This window comes from Rhinopithecus bieti, unplaced genomic scaffold (genome assembly GCF_001698545.2).
Source record: "Rhinopithecus bieti isolate Rb0 unplaced genomic scaffold, ASM169854v2 scaffold_15769, whole genome shotgun sequence".
NCBI classification, from domain to species: domain Eukaryota; kingdom Metazoa; phylum Chordata; class Mammalia; order Primates; family Cercopithecidae; genus Rhinopithecus; species Rhinopithecus bieti.
The window spans coordinates 994,746-997,916 of NW_016809129.1; the positions used below are offsets into that span (position 1 = coordinate 994,746).

General features: G+C 32.5%; 1 protein-coding gene across 4 annotated transcripts in view; it reads right to left on the minus strand.

Moving 5' to 3' along the window:
- Positions 1-3,171, minus strand: part of SLCO1B3 (solute carrier organic anion transporter family member 1B3) — a 114,337-nt gene that overhangs the window by 34,988 nt on the left and 76,178 nt on the right. For all 4 annotated transcript variants that reach the window (XR_001888470.1, XM_017888637.1, XM_017888639.1 and 1 more), the window contains 2 exons: positions 2,575-2,770; positions 1,218-1,383 (listed from right to left, as the gene is read on the minus strand). Coding sequence is in view for 3 of the 4 variants with exons in the window: in XM_017888637.1 (XP_017744126.1) it covers positions 1,218-1,383; positions 2,575-2,770 (362 nt within the window). In the remaining variant the exon portion in view is untranslated. The remainder of the gene's footprint in view (positions 1-1,217; positions 1,384-2,574; positions 2,771-3,171) is intronic.

Here is a 3,171-nt window from a genome sequence, read left to right on the forward strand (position 1 = left end):
CCCCCCCATGGTATAGCCATTGCCAGTATTAAGATGATGTCTCCATGTAGACAGAGCTCTCTTTAGGATACTATACTAACATCATGTATCTTTCAAATCTTCACTACTGGACAACATGGAACCAGGGATTAAATGGGGCACCCTTACTGAAAGGTACTAGAGCTGATGAATATGAGATGTGAGCTTTTAAGTATAGTCTTTGGGCCACATATGTGCAAGTTTATTAAAGTTGTAGCCTATCTTCAAGGAAACTAGGATGCTCTATTCTTCAAATTTCTCCATGCCATTTAATAATACATTGGTAGGACATTGTGCAAGGGAAAGATAGAAAATGTTTAGAATTGAAGCATAGAAGAATGTGGTAGGGAGTCATAATCACAGCTGACTGTATTGCTAATGTTGGTAATAGGGAAAGGGCCTGAAAAACAGTTATGCAACTTTGTGAGATGTTGAATTGATTGTAGGTATGGGGAAGAGCATACCTAATTTCCAATCATTGGGAGTTACCCAGGATATTGGGAAAAATCCATGTGTCACATGGAAAGAAAACAAAAACAAAAACAAAAAAAACCTTTGAGTTAAGAAAGAAATGGAATTTCCAACTGATATGTTGGCAATCAGTGAGCAGGATACTAAATTATACTGAGTTGAAGAAGTGCCAGCTTTGGGAGCATCAAAATAGGAAATCAAGAATAGGGAATTCAAGTAAACATGAAGCCTTGACTAATTTCTTAGAAAGTCCAAGGCCACAGTGAGTCCCTAGCTAAACTTATCAGGATGTATATATTAAAATGCAAACAGATCGTTGTCCTCATAAAGCGGGTAGTGCTGACAACTGGCTAATTCTGAACTTTCCCCTAACTTCTGAAGGGTAAAGTAATTCCAAATTAATAAAAATCATGTGCTTTAGTCAAATGAGAGACTTCTTAGATACCCTAAATGCATTCAAATTCTAACAGGTCATATTCTTAAAATCTCAAGAAAAAAAGTGGGTAATCTCTAATTAGAAATCAAGCAACAGAGAAGTCTGATTGTGTCCTAAGCAGAGTTTTATATGAAGCTTTTTTTATACTTCACAGCTATCATGAGGACAGATAATACTGGAATCTTTTATTTAATCTTTTATTGGAGACCTTAGTTATAGGAAGATTTGATAAGTAATTATTAAATCTGTGATTTTGATTAAGGAGAGGAGAAAAGCAAAAACTAATACTCACTGTAGACTTTTTAATACCACTTAAGGATTTGCATCCTGCTAGACAAGGTGACAGGTAAGTTATTCCATTGTTCCCACAGATTGGTTCCCATTGACTTTCATCACAATTGCACTCTGAGTTGCAATAAGAAAGTGGTACATCTATATGAGATGCCACTGAATTATTTCTGAAAATATATGATAGAAATATATCAAAAAAAGAGAAGGAGGAGAAGAGAGAGACAAGGGTTAAGGAGAGGGGAAATAGAGGAGGAGGAAGAGAAGGGGAAAAGAAGAGAAATAAGAGAAGGGGTTTTCCTTTAATTGGAGAAATCTGATTTGCTGACGTCTAAATGGCAATTTTTGTAATGCTTATTGACTTTTAACTCTCCTTCTTTACCAAGACATGACCTAAGACCTAGAAAAAGTAAAACTTAAAAAAGAAATAAAAGAGGTTAGATAAGACTTAGACAAGAGGTCTTTATCATTCTATCAAATAAACTTTACATTAGATAAGTAACTTCATTTTTCTGAGATTCACTTTCTCTTCAGGGAAGTAATGGCATTAGATTGACGTTCCTTTAAAATTCTCTGAATCTACGCATGTTAGTTAACATTGTGGAATTTTGCAATCTGTATTTTAACTACATAAAAAAAGCATTCGATGTGGTTAAAGCTGAACCTCTGAGGAATAAAAAATAAAAAATAATAGAATCAGTTGAAAAAGGATAAAAAATCTCTGTATATTTTTTGAATAAAACTATAATATTGTTTATACTGATTTACTTTATAATATAGTTATAAATTACAAGATATAATTTTATATTTTGACTAAAATTATAAAATATGTTATTTGTATAATGTTTAAGCTTAAACATTTCAAGTTATTTGTTTTGTAAAGATATGATAATTATTGAGGATTTATGAAATATCTTCAAATGAGTATATAATTTAAATTAAGAAAAATAAGTAGATTGTTAATTTAGAAAATACATTATGAATAATTTTATTTAATGACATATGATACCTCTAATATCTCAAATTTGTGTCTTAATCTTAACATTGCTAGCCATATAATGTGTGTATTTCTCTAAATCTTACTTTTACATCTATAAAACTGGGGTAAAAGTGTCCACCACTCATTTTAATTACCCATAAACTATAGGTGTTATTATTTCAACCTATGTAGCTTTTCCTTAAGGAATAAAACAAATTTTTATCGTCTTAGGAAATGGACATTTTAAGAATTTGAAAATTGCAATTTCTCTCAATTAAAATAAAGTTTAATTACAATTGTTTTCTACCCTATTTTACTTGCACATAATCTTTTAATTCAATGGTTAACATATCACACAATTTATATAGCAATATATACAAACCCATCATAGGTCAAGGTTAGGCCGGCAACTGATTTGCTTTCACAGATTAGAGGGAAATAAATAAGTTGAAACAAGAAGGATATTATCGAAGTAAGAAGTGAAAATTTGGCAATTCCAACTAAAGACAATTTGAATTTTTTAATGATATATCCTCCTAAAAACATTCCAGTGGCAATCGTAGGAATGGTTATGACTCCTAGAAATAAAAGAAGAGAAAAAAGCTATAATTATATGGATCTGGTTTTTCTGATATGTCTTTATTTATAGAATCCAGTGTATATCAACCAAATTCACCCTTTCTCATTTCTTTAAGAGAAGGGTGGCGAACCCAGAAGGCGGAGTTTGCAGTGAGCTGCGATCCCACCACTGCACTCCAGCCCGGGCGACAGAGCGAGACTCCATCTCAAAAAAATAAAAAAGAGAAGGTTGGCACACTAGGGTGGAGGTAAGGGACAAGTATACCATATGAGAGACAAAAATAATTTATTTTGGCCAATTATGAGGGCTTGGCTTCCTCACGAGCAAAAGGCAGTGGCTAAGAATATTTGTGTCTAAAACGGTTATTTCTATGAGGAGCTTTCTTTTTCTTCTTTTCTT